We start from the raw sequence: 20626 nt of genomic DNA on the forward strand, positions 1-20626 counted from the left end.
ATTGTAATGCAACGGCTTGCGGCATTACTGTAATGGTCCAGTGTGTGTTTCGGCTGACCATGTACCTCCCCCAGGTGACTGGTCACATAACTGTGACATTGCACAGGTCCTGTGCACACAGAAGTTCTGATCACATGACTGTGACATCAGAACAGGTCCTATGTGTGCACTGGAAGATATATAAACCCTGGTAGTTTTGAGACAGGGTGTGTAAGGCGTGAGGTGTGTTCCCGTGTGGGACACCGCTAGAGTGTGAGGCCTAGTGAGTCCTATTGAAGCCTGGTGAAGCCTGAAAGGCGGAGGCTGGATCCTTAGGTGTAAGCGATCCCAGTAGCCTTGGAGGGCCAGAGGCTTGGAAGGCAAGAGTCCTAGAAGGTAGAGGCTGGATGTGAGGTGAGACCACATACAAGTAGCGTTTGAAGGAACGAGGGCTGGAGACCCCCATCTGGGAAGCCGTAAAGCCACAATGGTGGCAGAACAAATCTGTAGCAGCTAAAACCCGGCAAAGGTAAAACACTGCTTGATGTGGACATTTCTATTAGTGACTTTGCTGCAGGCTGTAACTGGAGCCAAGTGGGCCTGTCTGCCACTTGAAAGGCTCGTGGACATGATATGTAATATGTCGGCGAGCCACTGAGTTGGACTCGGTTATAGCAGTTATGAAGTAAAATAAACTGCTGGTTTGTGAAATACTGGAAAACGTGGCTGGTGTGCTTTAATTGACCCGGTGCAGCGAGTGTCCCCCAGCATGATGACTAGCGCTGCCTTACATGTGGTTGGTGAACGCGGGCAACTGCAGCCTGGTTGCTAGGGGCAACTGCAGCCCGGTTGCTAGGGGCAACTGCAGCCTGGTTGCTAGGGGCAACTGCAGCCCGGTTGCTAGGGGCAACGGCACAGGACGACGAGTGTGGATACAAGCATCTTGCTGTGACTCGGCGGAGTCACGAAGAGTAAAGCATCTTGCTGTAACTCGGCGGGGTTACGAAAATTGTCTTCGCACTCAAACCTGGTTTGCTGTGGCTCGGCGGGGTCACGAAAATTAATGCATCTGGCTGTAACTCGGCGGGGTTACGAAAATTGTCCTCGCACTCAAACCTGGTTTGCTGTAACTCGGCGGGGTTAGGAAAATTGTCCTCGTACTCAAACCTGGTTTGCTGTGGCTCAGCGGGGCCACGAAATTTTTTCCGGGGAAAGCGGTGAAGTGTCTAGTGTGAATAGTATACCGCGATTGCTGTGAACGGAGCAGCAAAAGAAAATGAAGCTATTGAGCGAATAAAGTGCCGGTTAAAACCGCAGCAGGTATTTGAGAAACGTCTACAGGACATGGTGCAGGAACGGCAGGAGCTGTGGGCACCGTATAGAATGGCGGCAGTGGACCATTCTGTGAACTCTCCGAGGGCGCCAGTATTGTCCCAGAGTGCCCGGGGAGGTGGTAAGAGATGTTGTGAACTGAGTCCTAAGACTATTGTAGATTTTTTTTGTAAAATTCCCCCTACAGGTGTGGGTGTCCAAAAGGGGGCGGAGTCTCAAAAGGGGGTGGATTTTCACAAGAGCGTGGAGTATAGAAAACCAAAATTTGTTACTGGTTGTTGGTCGGTACCGCCTAAAAATGACGATTTGACCGTTGATAACAGGGCAGCTCCAGTAGAAGGGGTTGATGTCAAAGTGGGAGGTGACCTGTTAGTCCACCAATCCATGGGGCGTGACACAGACCCCATAGCTGACAGTGACACTATGAAAGTAGAAAGAGAGGTCAGTCAGGAGGGGCTAGACGAGGGGAGAGAGTCCCCCTCTCGTCGTCGACGGCGCAAGGGCCACAAAAAAGGTTGCTCCTGTAGTCTTTGCTGAAAGTGAAAATAAAGAAAATGTAGTACTGTGTGCCTTTGTTTCAAGAGTGGATTCTCCTTTAGAGGCAGAAGAGGAGGTGACGTTGCCAGTAGCAACCTCCGGTACAGTACTGAGACAGAAGGATCAGGATCTGACAGCCCTGAAAGAGGAGGCGGCCAGTCATGACCAAGAGCTGGAGCCTATCAGGCAGCAGTACCAGAGTGACGTGCAGCAACCATGGGAAAACCTGGAGAACGTGTCCTCAGACCAGTGGAGCCTGGAGTCTGAACGGCAGAAAATCTACCAGGTTGTGAGGAACTTACAGCGAGACCTGGAGGGAAGCAACGAGGAAATTAACCAATGGAAGGAAATGTTCCAGAAAATTAAGGAGGACCGCCGCAAAACCAAGGAGGAGGTTTTGAGTTGAAGCTTGAGAAGGAGGCACTGCAGGATAAAGTTTCTGGGCGTGAACAAAACCTAGAACGACTGCGCGAACAGTTCAACCAGAAGCTGTGTGAATCCAAGAAGAAATATGGTGAACGCAGTGGGGAATTGCAACAAATTAAGAGAGACTATGAGGATCTCCTCAGAGTTAAAGAAAAACTAGAGGATGATAAGGCGGATGCAGAGCACATGCGCCAAGTGATTGAGACCACTCTGCAGGACACCCGTGATGAAAATGGTGATCTCCGCAGAGAGACCCTAGGTCTGGAAGCTCAGGTGAAGGAGCTGCAGACGTTCTGTGATAATCTCCAGAGGGCAGAGACGTGCCTTAAGGAAAGAATTAGCCAGATGGAAGCTGAGCGGAAAAAGATGGAGGAGTCTATCGGAGAAGCCACCGACCTCGGCCAGGAGTTGGCCACTGGAGATGGGAGGTATGAAAGAAATACCTACTCAAATAATGCGAGCTCGGATGATTCGGTGGATGTAGGAGCCGAGATCAAGGAGCTCAAGGAGTCGCTACAAGCCAATTTGAAGCAAGAGAAGCTTGAGAGACTGGCTGTTGAGAGCCGAGTGGGCGCATTGGAGACAGAGAGGTCTGAGAGAACTCTACTGTTAAAGGAGCAGTTGAAGCAGGAAGAGCTTCAGAAATGGGCTGCTGATAGGCGAGTAGCTGAGCTAGAGGAAGAAGTTTTTGAGCTCAAAGGTCGACTAGCAAAGTATCACTCAGTGAATGAGACCTCCTTGGAGAAGAAAGGGCAAACAAGTTGCACTCACTCCCTTATACCATGAGAAGGTGGACCTGAGGAGAGCTAAGAGAGTGTTAACAGAAGATAAATATGAAATGGAAGTGGTCAAGACAAAAATTTGTGACTTTGTAGCTGTGAGTAAGCTCAGGGGAAGCATACAGGGTGAAGAAGCTGAAAGTCAATTGCCCCTGAAACCTGAGCTAGATGATCTTTTGGAGACCACTGGTGAGACAGAAACCTCTGGGTACAAGTGCCTCATAGATGTACCCGAGGATTTGAGTGAAGAATGCACCAGTGAGTCTGTGCATGAAGAGTTTAAGAAGGCCGTGGGAGCCTGTAAGGTGTACTCGACCTCAGAAGCTAAACAGCTGTTGGTCCTGTCCACGACCGAAGTCACAGTGAAGAGGGTGGCGATCCTAAGTGACATGCACTGGCGATGTATTCGCAAGAAGCGGTTTCTCCGGTTGAAGACTGAACAAGCCGTTAAACAACTGGAGCTTATGAGAAAAGCTCACAGTCTGCGGGAAGAGGTCATCCGGGTGCCTCATGTTCTGGTGGGAAAGCTCATTGGGAGAAATGGCCGAGCCATGCAGATGATGGTAAAGAAGTCTGGTGTGATGAGAGTAAGCAGTCCACGTGATCGACAGGACTGGATACCAGATAAATACGGCATGGTGTCATTCTCCGCTGTAGGAACGGAAGAAAGTCTTGCATATAAACGCATGCTGATGGAGTACCGAGTGACCTACCTGCGAGAGGTAGAACAGTTGAATCTCGCTAGACTGCAAGTGGAAAGACAGAATTGCCTGAGCGGCAGAAGGTGGCAGCCGTCTAGAAATTGTGAGACCAGACAGAGAAAGAGCCCCCTAAATAACAGAACAGCTACAGCTGAAGTTAGGGACCTTTCAAGATGTCCTGAGAGTAGTGGGCATGGGTTTAGAGGTAGTGAGACCTCCAGTAACTCAGGTTTGAGTGGCCCATACAAACGACCCAATAGAGGACGGGACAGTAAGGAGTCGAACCGGACCTTAGATACCAGGGCATGTGAGTCACACTGCTGTATTGACCGCTGGGAGCGGGGGAGGTTTGACAAGGTTACGACTGACTGCTGGGAGCGGGGGAGGTCTGACAAAGTTACGACCCGGAAATGTGACTTGACGAAGTCAGTGACAACGACAAATGGTAGGTCCCTAAGGAATGGGCTAATGTCGATGACTAATGTTCCAGGGGCTGAGCAGCGCAATTGTCAAGTACATGGTCTCTGTGTGAACTGAGGGTTATAATGTGATAGTGTATATTATGTGTTCAACCCCACAAGTTTGAACAGAGCGGGGGATATGTAATGCAGCGGCTTGCGGCATTACTGTAATGGTCCAGGGTGTGTTTTGACAGACCATGTACCTCCCCCAGGTGACTGGTCACAAGACTGTGACATCGCACAGGTCCTGTGCACACAGAAGGTCTGATCACATGACTGTGACATCAGCACAGGTCCTGTGTGTGCACTGGAAGATATATAAACCCTGGTAATTTTGAGATAGGGTGTGTAAGGTGTGAGGCCTGTTCCCGTGTGGGACACCGCTAGAGTGTGAGGCCTAGTGAGGCCTATTGAAGCCTGGTGAAGCCTGAAAGGCGGAGGCTGGATCCTTAGGTGTAAGCGATCCCAGTAGCCTTGGAGGGCCAGAGGCTTGGAAGGCAAGGGTCCTGGAAAGCAGAGGCTGGATGTGAGGTGAGACCACATACCAGTAGCCTTTGAAGGAACGAGGGCTGGAGACCCCCATCTGGGAAGCCGTAATGCCACAGTGGTGGCAGAACAAGTCTGAAGCAGCTAAAACCCGGCAAAGGTAAAGCACTGCTTGATGTGGACATTTCTATAAGTGACTTTGCTGGAGGCTGTAACTGGAGCCAAGTGGGCCTGTCTGCCACTTGAAAGGCTCCTGGACATGATATGTAATATGTCGGCGAGCCACTGGACTCGGTTATAGCAGTTATGAAGTAAAATAAACTGCTGGTTTGTGAAATACTGGAAAACGTGGCTGGTGTCCCCCAGCATGATGACTAGCGCTGCCTTACACTATGGATTTTCGAACTTCAGGGATGTCCAATTCGGAAATCGAAAAGGAACCAAAATGAGAGTGATATACAAGATTGCAGAAGAACGGGGAGGTCTTAATAGATTCTTGATACTAATTGTTTATAGCGAACTTGCATAAAAGCAGATTTTCCAACCAGTCAGACTGATGGTCAGAGATTTAACATGAAATAAACTGCTTGAGTGTCTGATTAGCATGTTTAGTCTGACCATTAGTCTCTGGGTGATAGACAGTTGAAAAGAACAATTCTATTTTTTTTTTTTGTAACAGAATACCCACCAGAATTTGGAAACAAACTGAGTTCCTCAATCGGAAACATTTTTCGAATGTCATGTAGATGTACAATGTGTTAAATAAACAACTTACTTAAGGTTTGAAAGTTAGACAACCCAGAAAAAGGAAGAAAATTAGACTGCTTGCAAAATCTGTTCACATTTACCCAAATAACAGTCTTTCCTTCTGAGGGTGGGAGGTCAATAATAAAATATATGGAGACACGGGTTCAAGGACTTCTTGGAGTTGGTAGGGGCTGAAGGAGTCCGGTGGGACAGGTACGTTTTTTTTTGGCTTGGGCACAAATTTTAAAAGCAAGCACATATTCCTTAAAGTCTCGAACTATAGTTGGCCACCAAAAATACCTGGCCACAAGTGAAATTGTATTATTAATCCAGGCGGCCTGCGAGAACAGAGTCATGGGATTCCTGTAGAATTTGTGGATGGAACTGAGGGGGAACAAACAATTTTGGTTGGGAATATTACCAAGGGTTAACTCTTGGGATCTATGAAACTCCTCTATGAGATCTAGGGAAACAAGGTATCATTATACCATCGGCAAGAATAGGAACTGGTTCAGAGTCCTCAGACTGAAATGGACAGAAACTACTGGAGTGTCTAGAGTTTTATACTCTTAGTTCCAGGTTCCACCAAAATCAAATCTTGGAAAGATCACAGCCCTAGGGTTGAGTGTTTTAGCTGATTATAAGCAAGTCAGCTCTTTGCGGTCAGTGATAACCATGACTAGATGTTTGGCACCTTTGATGCCACTCCTCGAAGGTCTAATTAATTGCCAACAATTCACAATTAACAATGTCAGAATGCTTCTCTCCTGATGAAAATTTTCGTGAAAAGAAGGAACATGGACAAAGTTAAGTGAGAGATGGCGTACGTTGTGAAAGCACCACTCCCACTCCAATCTCAGAGGTTTGACCACCATAATATAAGTATGCTCTATATTAGGTTGTACTAATATGGAGTCAGATGAAAAATTTTCTTTTAATTCAGTGAAAGCATGGATAGACTCAGACTGCCAGTTAACCACATCTTACCCCTTCTTAGTCAAGTCAGTCAGTGGTTTAGCAATCTTGGAAAATCTTTAATACATTTCCAATAATAATTTGCAAACCCAAGAAAATGCTGCAAGGCTTTAAGGGACTTGAGATGCACCCACTCTTTAATAGTTTGGACCTTAGAGTGATTTATTTGGAATCTTTAGTGGACAAGAAATTTACCTCCTGCACCAGAAACACACATTTTTCAAGTTTAGTAAATAGGGAATTGTTTTGGAATCTTTGACATACAGAACATACATGTCAGATGTGTGACCTAATATAAGATGAATAAACCAAGATGTCATCCAGATAGACAACCACATATTCACCACTTATATTTCTAAATATATACTTTAGCGGCTCTCACCGGAGTGACGGCTCCCATCGTTTCTAGCAGGGAGCCGGCTCTTTGTCTTGGATCTGTCGGAAACAACCCATCAATAGAAGCTTCTATTCAGAACATGGCTCTCACTGGGTGCTTTGTAGCTACAAAAGAGAAGAGGGGTCGCTAATCTGTATAGCGCTGCACATTGGTCAGTGCTCACGCTGTGCAATGCTACACTGATGAGGGCAGGGCGGGACAATTGGCTCACCGCTCAGAATAACAGGACAGAGACCCAAATTTGTGACTCTCTCCCTGGATCAAGGACGGTTGGGAGCTATGTATTAACCTGCAAATATTATTAATCTGCAGGTTAATAGCATTAAAGAGGTGTCGGGCCATCTCATTGAAAGTGCAGCTCTCTGGAGAAAACAAATTTTATTCATCCTGGGAGCTGCCATCAGTCAAAGTGCCAGCTTGTGCTTACTCTATGTCATACAGTATGTCAGTAAGGAGTTAAATACAGAGTCTGCAAAGATGAAATATATAAAAAATGCAGGATATAAGTCATAATGAACAGAAATTGTTATTCCTCATGTACACACGCATTATAAACTTTAAAGAAGTTTACAGAAAATTTCAGCTATCACACTCACCATTTGGGGAATTGACACACAGAGCTTTATTGATAATTTGCTTGGGCACCAGGAGTGCTTCATTGAGATTGAATCCTAGAAAAAAAGCAAATGTAAAATTTAATAACTCATAAATTATACATTTGGAATCATTTATTAACTGCTACTTCAGCAATATTGAGGATCATATAGATTTTACAAAGTTTGGTGCTAAAGTACTTTTTTATATTTATACTAGTAGAAGAAAAAAGCTAAGCAGGCTGTATGTAACGGAGCCTTAGTACCCCTTACTAATGAGACTTTTTACATTGTTTTTCTGCCATATTGTATTTGGCATGTATTTCAGTGCTTAGAGGTTATACTGTAATAATAGTGTAATATTAGCCATTATCACTAGATGATGCCATCATGAGGGAAGCCAGAAGACGATTTGTGCAAATACCTCTTTACTAATATTGATGAGCGGTCCTTAAAAGGGTTGTCTGGCTTTAAGCTACAAGTCTGTAGTCACTTTATGTGACTGCAGACTTGTAAATCCTCACGATGCATGCACTGTGAGGATTCTCCAGTGCTGGCACCAGAAGCAGCAGGCTTTGACCACAAGTATGTGATTTGCATACATGCGGCCATGTGCCGAGAAGATGAGCGTGGCCTCACTCAATGCAAGTGTATTGACTGAGGCCAGATACTATTTAGTCGGAATGTGTCCGGAAGTATGCAAATTGCACACTTGTGGTCACATGACCTCCTGCTTTCGGCAATGGAGGATCCTCATAGCGTGCAGATGCTCACTGCTAGTGGGTAAAATCCATGAAAAGTGGCATAGCAGCCACAATTATCCATAGATGCATAACAGGTTGTAGACTCGAAAAATCCCCCCAGAGACCTACAGTTACCCTGTTGGTCAGGTCAAAGCTGACAGAAACTTTGAGTGCAACCTGAATCTGATGGGCTTTTTGGAGTGCCTCATGATTACTGGCTGAAGACTGTTCAAAATCTTGTTGCACTGCACAACGTCTACATTATTCTAAAAGGGGAGCCACTCATACACACAGCCAGTTTGATAAGGATGGATTACTTTTTAAACAGGCATAATTCACTTAAAATAAATAAAGGTTCTTATGCTAAGAAAAGAATCACATCTGCTTAGTTACTTCTGTTTATAATTGCTTAGGTTGGGGTCACACATAGTGCTTGCGCACATGTCCACGGTGTGTTGCTTCCTGAATTGCTTTCCACTGCATCATAAGAAATGCATTGCAAATGGCTTGCTTACTGCTGACAGCCACTCTAAACCTTGTGGCCATTAAAGGGAGTAGTTCAACAGGTTTTTGCTATGTAATTTAAAAGCAGCATGATGTAAAGACTGAGACCCTGATTCTAACGATTTATCACTTGCTGGGCTGCATACTGACATACTGTACAATGACAGTAAGCTAATCAGTGGTGGGAGTGGGGTTACATAGATCATTTGACTAGCAGACACAGGACATCTAGTCCTGTAGTTATAATCTCCTGCTGATAAAACACTGATTTTATTGAAACTGCAACACACAACCTAGTAAGTGGAATCGATGGAATCAGGGTCTTTGCCACCAACACTATGCTGCTCTCATATTAAGTAGCAAAAACCTGTCAACAGATTCCCTTTAACAGTAGATAAGACGAGAGGGAGGAGAGCAAGAATCAAGATCAGATCACTGTATATGTGGCACCCCAGGGGTCTGGTTACCACAGTAATAGAATTATCACGTCTGAGAGCAAGTGGGAGGTTCCCTGGTCAGGAGCCCATGCCCTATATAAGCTGGATCTGGGGCAGGGTTAGGTGAGTGAAGCTCCAGAGAGAGAAAGCAGAGGGAGAGTGAAGAACAAGCAGACACAGGAAAAGCAACATCTAGGAGCTCTGTAGGAGCAGGAGCTGAGTGCCAGGGACTGGAAGCAGATATTGCTCATCCTGGCTGAAGACACTACGACCGGACAACGGAGTCCGAGGCTGTGAGGACTTATATATCCAGCAGCAGAAACCAGCCGGCAGGGGATTTCAGGCCCTCTGGCCATAGGAAGCCCGGATCCTCAGTCACACACAATGGACCGGTACCGCCAGCGAGGAGCGGAAGCTACCAGAGGGTCCAAGTCACCAGCCATACGGGTGAGCACCATACGGTATACTCAGGGACGTGGGCTACTTCCACTCGCTTACAGCAAGGTAGCCAGGAAGAGTGCAGTCAGACGGGGAGGCCTACAACTCCACCTGGCCAGGGGAACTCCTGTTTGTTCACAGACTGACCAGGCCTCTTATGCTAGCCAGTACTCCCGGGAGGGTCTGCCTTATCATCATCAGTAAAGACCCTGAACTGCACTGCAAAGACTCTGAGTCGTTCCTGCTTCACCCGTGCACCATCACTCCCATCATCCACACTCACTGCCCTGAGGCTATACTCCTCCCGTGGGGAATTGTCCCATCCTTTGCTGCGCACACAACACCAGCCTCAGTGGTCTACCTCGCAGTGGCGGTACACCCTGACCGCAATTCGCGGGTGGCGTAGTCGGACATTAACCTAAAACATATAAAAGACTGCCACTGGTCTGACCACCCTGAGCCACGGACCGGGTCACCGCCACGTGGAGACTACAACATCCAGCATCCCACAAGAGACCCGGCTCCGGGTAACCCACACACGTGGGCGTGTCATATACTACAGGCATGAAGGCGGGACTGGAGGAGGGAGGGACTCTAAATATAATCATTTAAATTATATTTCCTCTGTACTAATCTTCTGTCGCTTTTGCAGACAAATGTTTGCTTCAATCAGACAATGTTGACTGCAATACCCAGCATAACTAATATTAAAAGAAGCATTCCCATCAAAATTGTTATCCTCTTAATATATTGCAGTCATCATATTATATAGCACTGTGCACTTACAGTTGCTCATTTTGCCTTTCTACCCAGCTAATTCTTCTCTTTTCCATTAGGTCTATAACATCACGTGATTAAAAACTGACTAGCTGAATCCTTCTAAGCTCTATGTAGAAACAGGAGGTCTATTTTTCCTTTATGAGTCACTGTAAAAGTCCCTGGCAGAGGGAGGAGAGAAGCAGCTGGGTCAAGAGTTGAAGAGGGGAATGATTCATGCAGGGAAAAGAGACTTCCTGTTTCTACATAGAGCAGAGAAAAGAGAAGAAGTAACTAGGTAGAAAGGCAAAATGAGCAATTGTAAGTACACAGTGCCATATAATATGATGACTGCAATATATTAAGATGAAAACATTGATGGAAGTGCTTCTTTACAGGCTTCAGATCTTGCCTGAGAACTATGGCCTCTGTTACATACAGTGGTGGCCAAAAGTATTGGCACCCCTGCAATTCTGTCAGATAATACTCAGTTTCTTCCTGAAAATGATTGCAATCACAAATTCTTTGGTATTATTATCTTCATTTAATTTGCTTGCAAGGAAAAAACACAAAAGAGAATGAAGCAAAAATCAAATCATTGATCATTTCACACAAAACTCCAAAAATGGGCCAGACAAAAGTATTGGCACCCTCAGCCTAATACTTGGTTGCACAACCTTTAGCCAAAATAACTGCGAACAACCGCTTCCGGTAACCATCGATGAGTTTTTTACAATGCTCTGCTGGAATTGTAGACCATTCTTCTTTGGCAAACTGCTCCAGGTCCCTGATATTTGAAAGGTGCTTTCTCCAAACTGCCATTTTGAGATCTCTCCACAGGTGTTCTATGGGATTCAGGTCTGGACTCATTGCTGGCCACCTTAGAAGTCTCCAGTGCTTTCTCGCAAACCATTTTATAGTGCTTTTGGAAGTGTGTTTTGGGTCATTGTCCTGCTGGAAGACCCATGACCTCTGAGGGAGACCCAGCTTTCTCACACTGGGCCCTAAATTATGCTGCAAAATTTGTTGGTAGTCTTCAGACTTCATAATGCCATGCACACGGTCAAGCAGTCCAGTGCCAGAGGCAGCAAAGCAACCCCAAAACATCAGGGAACCTCTGCCATGTTTGACTGTAGGGACCGTGTTCTTTTCTTTGAATGCCTCTTTTTTTTTCCTGTACACTCTATGTTGATGCTTTTTCCCAAAAAGCTCTACTTTTGTCTCATCTGAGCAGAGAACATTCTTCCAAAACATTTTAGGCTTTCTCAGGTAAGTTTTGGCAAACTCCAGCCTGGCTTTTTTATGTCTTGGGGTAAGAAGTGGGGTCTTCCTGGGTATCCTACCATACAGTCCCTTTTCATTCAGATGCCGACGGATAGTACGGGTTGACACTATTGTACCCTCGGACTGCAGGGCAGCTTGAACTTGTTTGGATGTTAGTCGAGGTTCTTTATCCACCATCCGCACAATATTGCGTTGAAATCTCTCGTCAATTTTTCTTTTCCGTCCACATCTAGGGAGGTTAGCCACAGTGCCATGGACTTTAAACTTCTTGATGACACTGCGCACGGAAGACACAGAAACATTCATGTCTTTGGAGATGGACTTGTAGCCTTGAGATTGCTCATGCTTCCTCACAATTTGGTTTCTCAAGTCCTCAGACAGTTCTTTGGTCTTCTTTCTTGTCTCCATGCTCAATGTGGTACACACAAGGACACAGGACAGAGGTTGAGTCAACTTTAATCCATGTTAACTGGCTGCAAGTGTGATTTAGTTATTGTCAACACCTGTTAGGTGCCACAGGTAAGTCACAGGTGCTGTTAATTACACGAATTAGAGAAGCATCACATGATTTTTCAAACAGTGCCAATACTTTTGTCCACCCTCTTTTTTAGGTTTGGTGTGGAATTATATCCAATTTGGCTTTAGGACAATTCTTTTTGTGCTTTTTCATTGAAGATAAATTAAATGAAGATAATAATACCAAAGAATTTGTGATTGCAATCATTTTCAGGAAGAAACTGAGTATTATCTGACAGAATTGCAGGGGTGCCAATACTTTTGGCCACCACTGTAGCTGACTGACAGAGGTGCTAGGAGTTGGACCCCAATCTGATAGTGATAGCATTTATTATTGATAGAACATCAATTTTATAAGACTGGAAAACATCCTTTTTTGTAGGAGGTTTGTGGCTTGTAAAAAATGCTATCAATTTCATAAGGGATTTTAACAAGACATTTTTTGTTCACACATTTTTTGCATATTTTCATAAAGAGAATTCTATAGAAAAAGGGTCTGAAAATAGTCATGCCTAGAGCATTAAAAAAACAAATCAAAATAGTAAAAAGAGAAATTGTCATGGTGACAAACTTTTTTTTATAGCATTTTAATGATGATTCATATTCAGAAAACTCAGTTATTGCAGTAGAAATATGAATTGATTGATATACCTTAAAGAGGAACAAAACTTTTGGATAATTATTTATATTTTAACTCTCTCCTCAGCATGGTGGCCCTATTTCAGAGACCCCCATTGATCACTCAAAAAAACTCAGGGTAAATTTCTGCAGCATTTCTGCAAGATTCTGCACCTCTTGGCAGCTAAAACGCTGCGGAAATTCTGTGCGTTTTTGATGCGTTTTTTTGCGTTTTCAGTGAGTTTTTTCCAATGCATTGTATATGTGGCGCCCTGCTGCGCATTGGTGCCACAGATCCTAGAGGGGTGTATGGACGGATTCCTCCACAAGAGGCCCTCGTAGCACACACACACCTCCACCTTCCACCTCAGACCAGCAGAGGGAGCCCGGATAGGGTTATAAAAAGGGAAGGTGGAGCTAGGCAGTTCAGTCTGGTCTGAAGTCAAGTCTGTAAGGAGTTCAGTTACAGTTTAAGTCTGGAGTCCACAGAGAGTCAGTCTGTGAGAAAGTCAGTGCAGCCCAGACTCACGGAGCTCAGGTTAGTGAGCCTAAGGCGTGCCGACGTCATAAGAGCGGTGAAGAGTAGCGAGGCCTACTGCCAGTGTGAAGCCTAGTGAGGGCCCCGAGAGTGGCTGAAGGCGAGTGGAGTAAGCAAGGTACATAGGAGGCAGAGGAGCTTAGCCAGCTCACCCGACAAGCATTTACCGGACACTGGGTCCGCGTCTGCAGGGATCTCTACGCCCAGCAGAAACAACCAGAACCCCTGGTGAACTACATGTCCCAGGAACACCAAAAGCTGACTGTTATACCAGGTTCGGGAGTCACGGAGGCCCAAGAGACCGGGGAGTGTGATCTCCAACAGAAGGCCCTACCACCAGGTCAGCAGGTGCAAGACTGAGACCAAGTTAGGCCTAGCTCCAGGCAGGTCATAAACTTATCAGGAAAAGGCAAGAAACAGGAGGCCCCACACCCGCTCACTGGGGAGAGTCCTCATATGCACCCTTCACCCTACAGCGCCCTGGATCGTGCCTGAAACACCACCAGTAAAGGTACTGAAGTGAACTGTTGTGAGTGTGCCTATTCTTCTACCCTTCCTCTGACCCGGCTGGGTCCCCTCTGTCCTGCATCCCTTCTCCTACGCTGCCCTGAGGCCCCGCTCCACCTGTGGGGAGCCGCACCAACTAAGCTGCCTGATCACCGGCCTCAGAGGACTGTAGCAGCGCTGGTGATCCTCACCAGTCACCACAGGTGGCGTCACAAACTTTCCCTATCCCATATAACTTTTCCCATTCCTTGCTTTTTAAGAGTGACCCCAGGGTACAGGCCCGGGAGCCGGCCACCACGGCATCCCCCAAAACTAACAACAAGGCCCAGGCGCCGAGTCGTTCCCCATCCCCTGGGCGCGTCATATAGGAAAAATGCAGGCAAGAACGCAAAAAGAATGGACAGGCTGCTTCTTTTTCCGTACATGAAATTCTGTAAGGAAAATTCCTGATCATGTGCACAGATCTTGCCAATTTCATGGGAAATGCGGGAATAAGGTTTGCAATGCATTTTTGGGGCCAAATCCATGTTGATTTGCCGCATCAAAAATGCACATTGTGTGCACATAGTCTTAGAAGTGTGCCGCTCAGAAGGTTGGAGCGTTCAACGTCTGAGAGCTTGCACAGAAAAGAGTACAGATTCAGTAGAAGACCTTGAAAAATCCGGAGCATTTCTGCATCGTGGGCACATAGCCTTACTGTTCCCTAGTATTCAGTTTTTTTGTTTATTTGTTTTTTAAATCCGCTATTCAGTTCCAGCGATATGGGTCCTTTTTATTCAGTGGTAATTTTTAGTCTTTAGCAAGATTCTCTCGTGGCGTTAGTATTACCTTGTGTGCCATTGTGAAGCCCAGCTGTGCTTGGTCTCACAGATCCTAGAGGGTGTATTACCGGATTCCTCCACAAGAGGCCCTCATAAGCATTCACACACCTCCACCTTCCACCTCAGATCACCAGAGGGAGCCCGTTAGGGAGATATAAAAGGGAAGGTGGAGCCAGGCAGCCCAGAAAGTGATTCAGCAGTTTCCTGCTCAGACACAGAAGGACTCAGTGCAGTCGAGCCAGAGCCTAGCAGTTCCTGCAGAAAGAGTTCAGTATAGTCTGTGGAGTGAGTCCAGACTAGAACTCACAGAGCTCAGGATAGAGAGCTAGGAGTGTGCCGACGCTCTGAGAGCGGCGAAGAAGAGCAGTGTTCCGGCTGCGGTGTGAGTAGCCTAGTGAGGGCCCCGAGTGAGGCTGAAGGCGAGTGGCGAGTTAGTACATAGGGGGCAGAGGAGCTTACCTAGCTCACCCCGAATCAGTTACCGGACACCGGGTCCGAAGCTTGCCGGGATCTCCACGACCCAGTAAGATAAACCTGAATCCCTGGAGAACTACAGGTCCCAGGATCGCTAAAGTGCTGATACGTACCAGAGCCAGGAGACACATAGGCCCCGTAAGTCGGGAGCGTGCACTCCAAGAGAAGGCACTACCACAAGGTCAGCCAGCGCAGGACGGAGACAAAGTTAGGCCTAGCTCCAGGCAGGTCAGAAACTTACTACGCAGAAGGCAGAACCAGGAGGCCCAAAACCTGCTCATTGGGGAGGATCCGGACATACACCCTTCACCCTACAGTGCTCCGGGGAGTGCCTGAAATTCCACCAGTAAAAGGTACTGAAGTGACTATCGTGTCTGTCCCTGTTCTTGCTCTGGTCTCGGTGGAGTCTCTTTGTTCTGCATCCCCGTTCCTATACTGCCCTGAGGCCCAGCTCTACCTGTGGGGAGCTATACCATCAAGCTGCCTTATCACCGGCCTCAGTGGACTGCGCAGCGCTGGTGATCCTCACCAGAAGCCACAGGTGGTGTCACAAACTCTTTCTTTTATAAACTTTACAAATATCAACCCCCCCTTTTTAAAGAGCGACCCAGGGTACGGGCCCGGGAGCCGACCACCGTGACATCCCTAAAGGCCAGGCTAAAGGCCCGGGTACCGAGTCATCCCCATTCCCCTGGGCTAGTCATTCTCTCCTGGCGTCACGAACAGGATTGCGTGCCCGCTGCAACGACGGAGTGTTTTGCCCGTTGCCACCGGGTACTGTGCGCCTTTATTTTGAACTGTGTACGTAAAGTTGTGGTGAAAATAGCCACCATTGTTGGGCCGTTGAGCGAGAAGAAGGTCGTAACCGCGGGAAAATAAGGGGCGTACCTGCCAAAGAGCGCGAAGTCCCGGGCACGCCCCGCGCCTCGACGTCAAATCAGGAAGCGTCAGGTCCTGTACGGAGCGTCTCTGAACGCACTGACGTAGGACGCAAGTGACGCAAGGTCCTAAAGACAACCGTCACCTGCGGAGCTGCGGCCTACCGGAATAAAAACCAGAAGGTAGGCCACGGTTAACTAGGGGGGCGCCAAGATGTCCGACGAACAGCAGAACGCCGACCTACCGGTCAACGTCCCTGAAGTTCAACCCGCGCCCGAGGATGAGCAGGCCGAACCCGCTGCTCCACCAGCAGGACCCGTATCTCCTGTCATAACCATGGCCCTGAATGTCCACAAGGTGGGGGACGAGAGCAAACCCCCGCCATCTACGGCTGATGACCCGGCTGGGCCAGCCTAGCAAGGATAGGTGCTTCCCCGGAAGGAGCACCATTTTTGAACTGCTGAAAATGTTTTATATGTTATAATGTTTTTGTTATGCAACATTTAAGAAATGTGCCTCCCATAAAGGGAAGATTGTTCCAGTATTGCTTATATTTCCTATTGTTACTGTTTTTATAAAATGTACTTCAGACCGGGAGTGCTGAGTTTAACTAGGGGGGAATGTGAAGCCCAGCTGTGCTTGGTCTGACAGATCCTAGAGGGGTGTATTACCGGATTCCTCCACAAGAGGCCCTCATAAGCATTCACACACGTCCACCTTCCACCTCAGACCACCAGAGGGAGCCCGTTAGGGAGATATCAAAGGGAAGGTGGAGCCAGGCAGCCCAGAAAGTGATTCAGCAGTTTCCTGCTCAGACACAGAATGACTCAGTGCAGTCGAGCCAGAGCCTAGCAGTTCCTGCAGAAAGAGTTCAGTATAGTCTGTGGAGTGAGTCCAGACTAGAACTCACAGAGCTCAGGATAGAGGGCTAGGAGTGTGCCGACGCTCTGAGAGCGGCGAAGAAGAGCAGTGTTCCGGCTGCGGTGTGAGTAGCCTAGTGAGGGCCCCGAGTGAGGCTGAAGGCGAGTGGAGAGTTAGTACATAGGGGGCAGAGGAGCTTACCTAGCTCACCCCGAATCAGTTACCGGACACCGGGTCCGAAGCTTGCCGGGATCTCCACGACCCAGTAAGGTAAACCTGAATCCCTGGAGAACTACAGGTCCCAGGATCGCTAAAGTGCTGATACGTACAAGAGCCAGGAGACACATAGGCCCCGTAAGTCGGGAGCGTGCACTCCAAGAGAAGGCCCTACCACAAGGTCAGCCAGCGCAGGACAGAGACAAAGTTAGGCCTAGCTCCAGGCAGGTCAGAAACTTACTACGCAGAAGGCAGAACCAGGAGGCCCAAAACCTGCTCATTGGGGAGGATCCGGACATACACCCTTCACCCTACAGTGCTCAGGGGAGTGCCTGAAATTCCACCAGTAAAAGGTACTGAAGTGACTATCGTGCCTGTCCCTGTTCTTGCTCTGGTCCCGGCGGAGTCTCTTTGTCCTGCATCCCCGTTCCTATACTGCCCTGAGGCCCAGCTCTACCTGTGGGGAGCTATACCATCAAGCTGCCTTATCACCGGCCTCAGTGGACTGCGCAGCGCTGGTGATCCTCACCAGAAGCCACAGGTGGCGTCACAAACTCTTTCTTTTATAAACTTTACAAATATCAACCCCCCCTTTTTAAAGAGCGGCCCAGGGTAAGGGCCCGGGAGCTGACCACCGTGACATCCCTAAAGGCCAGGCTAAAGGCCCTGGTACCGAGTCATCCCCATTCCCCTGGGCTAGTCACCATGCCCCCATTAAATTTAGCACCAAGTAAAAATGCCCATATCACTAGAATAATGTGGTGGATTTTAAGAAAATAAAAAATAAAATTCTCAGGGTTGGAGTGGGAATAAAATAGGAGCAAACACTAGTCACTTTTGACCAAATGACAGGTCCTGTTTAAAGATAAACATTTTTAAGAGTCTAGGTGAAGAGAGCTCATAAGTCCCAGTGTATTCTATCTCCATCCACTCACTGACAGCTGCAGCTTACACTGTGCAGAGCTAGATCTCAGCAGCAGGGAGGAAGGACATTGAAGAGATGGGAGGAAGTAGGGTCGAAGTTTCATAAAGGATTATACAGTCATTCTGACATGTATTTTCAAAGTAATCACAGTATCCTCATCGGGTCTAAGAGATCAATTTAGTAATATATGACACTTTATTGTGAAACCTGGTGACAGATCTACTTTAAAACCTTACAGTCAAGGACAACTGTTTCTTGCCTGATATTTTATTTATACACTGCATTTTATCATCTAAGACCCTATGCATTGGAGAAATACAGTTACCATGGGGACAATATAGTCACAGCTATCACGCTGGGTGTTCCAGCATCACAGGAACATGTGATCTATAGCATCGCTGTGGCTAATTGGAGTGCAGACTGCTTGGCACAGCTATTCACTGCAGAATCAGCCAAAAGAAATAGAAACAGAAATACTGCAGAATTTCACAGATTTTGCCATAGCCCTGCAGACACTGTTCGTAAAGGGAAAATTACAGCTTTAAATTTTTTATTATATTTTATATATTGTATTGTTCTCCTCTTATGTATGGATCATGGGTCGGGATGCCGTAATAACTCTTACCTTCATGCTCATATGTGTTTTTCTAGAAATTTAAAAGTCTGTTAGTCTGGAAATTATTCACTTATTCCCTATCCACAGCAGCCTGCGCCCTGCAGCTTCACACCTTCCCTTTACTGCTTCTCCTTGCATAGGGTAACATCTGCTAACACAGCTGTGTCTAGTGTTACCAGCTATCACATTCACACAGTGCATAATTATTTATTCATTTTACTACCCATTCAATGCTACATGCTGCATCAGCCTCTTCTTTTTGCTCCCTCTAGACATTAGGTCTATATTTGCCTCCTACGTCATTACATACGTCTATTCTGACCCCTTCAATAATACAGGTCTGCAGTCATCCATGTATGGCATACAACACTGGTACTATTTATCTTCAAAGATTTTTATTATCTTTAGTGTTACATAAATATTATAATTATATATATATATATATATATATATATATATATATATATATATACCTACTATAACTCCATACCATGTAGAAAAGAAATCAATTAATCTGACATTTGTAAAGGTCATTCATCTCATTGTCACATTACCTACATTTTATTCACTTATACAGTCATAGATTGAGTAAATCTGACAAGGATACAATTTAGATTCAGTGTTTATTTAACACTAGTAATTCATGTAACATAAATAAACTATCATCACAGCATTTACATCATCAACTGGTGACATTCTCCAAATTACAAGGAATAATTCACTATTTCTTTTTAGTCTAGAATTTAAATCATCCTAATTAATATGATACAATTTAACTGGTACAAAGATATTGCACAACGCATACAATGACATTGATAATAATTTGGTCTGATGTGACATTCATTGTCAAGGAAATTTGCTGAATCGGCCTTAATGAGAATTACAAAAACAAAGGCATAACAGATTATTCTCTACTGATTTAACCTGCATGTCTAATATTGTAGAGATTTCTAACAATAGAACAGAATATTTTATGAAAATTACATCGGATATATACAACTAGACACATATTTTCTTACAGTGGTATACCTATAACGCAAGCCAGCACAAGCACTATATAAAGATGCTATATAATAGAGGCATAAAATATAGCGTCACATAGATAGATAGATAGATAGTAGATACATGTACTTGCACAGTCCTACCAATACCTTTTGTCTTTAGATTCGATCCTTGTTTCTGCAAAGCAGAATTTTCTGCATTTTGAGGATCCTTCATTTTCTGTAATCGAAGGTTGTGCTGAAATCACTTGATGCTCAATGATTGCTTGCAAAACTGCACAAGCAGCAGCTGAACCAACACAGGTGGGGAGAGGGAGAGAGCAGGGGGGAAAAATGTGGTGGTACATCCACTCCTCATATATTGCAGCTGGTACATCCAGACTGCAAACCTAGGTCCTAGGCTGCGGCTTATTCTTAATTAATTAACTAATTAATTAATTAGGTCAAGTGTCATGTTAAAATTGCTTTCCGTTGAGCTCTTCATATATTAAAATGGTCGGACATACTAAAATATATTAGTAAATAAATCAAAGACTTGGGGTAAATGAAGCTCAGAAATGGACAGCTCAGTGATTAAAGTTGGTCATACAACTGAAGGAAAGGATCATAAAAAATCTACTAATATTATACTATGTTTCTATGTTTTACATGTTTCTAGAATTATCCAACTTTACACATTACATTAATTATTAGACATAACCACCAGTTATAAATAACCTCTTGGCTGCCACAAAATGGAAAATGAACTTAAAGAAAACTTGTTATCTGGATTTTCTATCCCAAAATAAATGGCATGCATGTAAAGGTGCTTTCATTCAGATTACGGTAATTCCTTATCTTTCTTGTAGAAATCCGTTTTGTTGTTTTAGAGAAAGCCATAGTTGAAATTATATGCCAATGAGTTATAAGTAGTGTTGAGCATTCCGATACTTTTGCAATATCGTATACCGGAATCGGAAGTTCCCATAATGCAATGAGCCAGTTTCATTTTATTCAGCCAATGAGGATCCTAAGAAGTGTGGGCACATCCTGTTAGGCATGTAGGCATCTTAACTAATGGCATGGCTGTGATTGGCTGC

The 20626-nt window shown here is 45.7% G+C and overlaps 1 protein-coding gene across 1 annotated transcript in view; it reads right to left on the bottom strand.

Annotated features, from left to right (window-relative positions):
- The window catches only part of MREG (melanoregulin), a 240989-nt gene extending 221105 nt beyond the window's left edge, over positions 1–19884 (bottom strand). The window contains exons 1-2 of the mRNA XM_073646639.1: positions 19698–19884; positions 7417–7491 (exon numbers count right to left, since the gene is read on the bottom strand). Of these exons, the coding sequence (XP_073502740.1) occupies positions 7417–7491; positions 19698–19764 (142 nt within the window). The 5' untranslated portion in view covers positions 19765–19884. The remainder of the gene's footprint in view (positions 1–7416; positions 7492–19697) is intronic.
- Between the last annotated feature and the right edge of the window lie 742 nt (positions 19885–20626).

This window comes from Phyllobates terribilis, unplaced genomic scaffold (assembly GCF_046119375.1).
Source record: "Phyllobates terribilis strain yellow unplaced genomic scaffold, ASM4611937v1 Scaffold_9__5_contigs__length_417890890, whole genome shotgun sequence".
In the NCBI taxonomy this organism is placed as follows: Eukaryota; Metazoa; Chordata; class Amphibia; order Anura; family Dendrobatidae; genus Phyllobates; species Phyllobates terribilis.